The sequence below is a fragment of the Rhincodon typus genome, chromosome 26 (assembly GCF_021869965.1).
Source record: "Rhincodon typus isolate 14 chromosome 26, sRhiTyp1.1, whole genome shotgun sequence".
NCBI lineage: Eukaryota > Metazoa > Chordata > Chondrichthyes > Orectolobiformes > Rhincodontidae > Rhincodon > Rhincodon typus.
The window spans coordinates 1,636,024-1,637,150 of record NC_063357.1 but is presented as its reverse complement, the minus strand read 5'-3'; the positions used below and the strand labels follow the sequence as shown (position 1 = coordinate 1,637,150).

The following is a 1,127-nucleotide window of genomic DNA, read 5'->3' as shown; positions in this document are numbered from 1 at the left end:
CCCAGTGAGAGTCAGTGTGTGTGGGACTGTACCCCAGTGAGAGTCAGCATGTGCGGAACTGTTCCCCAGTGAGAGTCAGCGTGTGCGGAACTGTACCCCAGTGAGAGTCAGTGTGTGTGGGACTGTACCCCAGTGAGAGTCAGTGTGTGTGGGACTGTACCCCAGTGAGGGTCAGTGTGTGTGGGACTGTATCCCAGTGAGAGTCAGTGTGTGTGGGACTGTATCCCAGTGAGAGTCAGTGTGTGTGGGAGATATACCCCAGTGAGAGTCAGTGTGTGTGGGAGCTATGAAGATGTGAAAATGGCAGCAGGAATCCTTCGTTGCTAATTGAAATGCGGGAGAATGGATTATGGTTTTTCTCACCAAGAGACAATGAGGACAGGCCTGTGGCTACACTCAGGGGCGACAGGAAGACGTTGTCGTTGGGACTGCTGCTTGCCAGCTGTCGGTAAAGCTCGTACCCAAACTCGGAAACGGAATACGCCAGCCTCTGTACCGGAGAGGTCAGAATCTCCTCCTCCTCTTCCTCCTCTATCTGGGCATCTGGCTCCTCCAGCAATGAGCTCACATCTTCCACAAGCTTGTGGGAATACAGAAACTGGTTATGAGCGTGTCAGACAGTCACAATTGCTCAGCAACCAGTAAAGGTATCAAGTATATTCTACCCAGGAGACAGCTACAGGCTGGAATCTAATCGAGCGGTTCGGGGCAGTTTATATACAGAATAACAGATAGCGGGAGGCTGGAATCTAGTCGAGGGGTTCGGGGTGGTTTATATACAGAATAACAGATAGCCGGGAGGGAGTTACAGACTGGAATCTAATCGGGGGGTTTGGGGGTGTGGTTTATATACAGAATAACAGATACCCCGGGAGGGAGTTACAGGCTGGAATCTAATCGGGGGGTTTGTGGGTGTGGTTTATATACAGAATAACAGATACCCCAGGAGGGAGTTCCAGACTGGAACCTAATCGAGGGGTTCGGGGGTGGGTCTATATACAGAATAACAGATACCCCGGGAGGGAGTTCCAGACTGGAACCTAATCGAGGGGTTCGCGGTGGTTTATATACAGAATAACAGATACCCCGGGAGGGAGTTACAGACTGGAATCTAATCGAGGGGTTCG

At 51.3% G+C, this 1,127-nt stretch overlaps 1 protein-coding gene across 1 annotated transcript in view; it reads right to left on the bottom strand.

Moving 5' to 3' along the window:
• LOC109921684 (pigment epithelium-derived factor-like) overlaps positions 1–1,127 on the bottom strand; it is a 23,654-nt gene that overhangs the window by 11,313 nt on the left and 11,214 nt on the right. Inside the window, exon 3 of the mRNA XM_048612670.1 lies at positions 364–580. Coding sequence (XP_048468627.1) covers positions 364–580 — 217 coding nt within the window. The remainder of the gene's footprint in view (positions 1–363; positions 581–1,127) is intronic.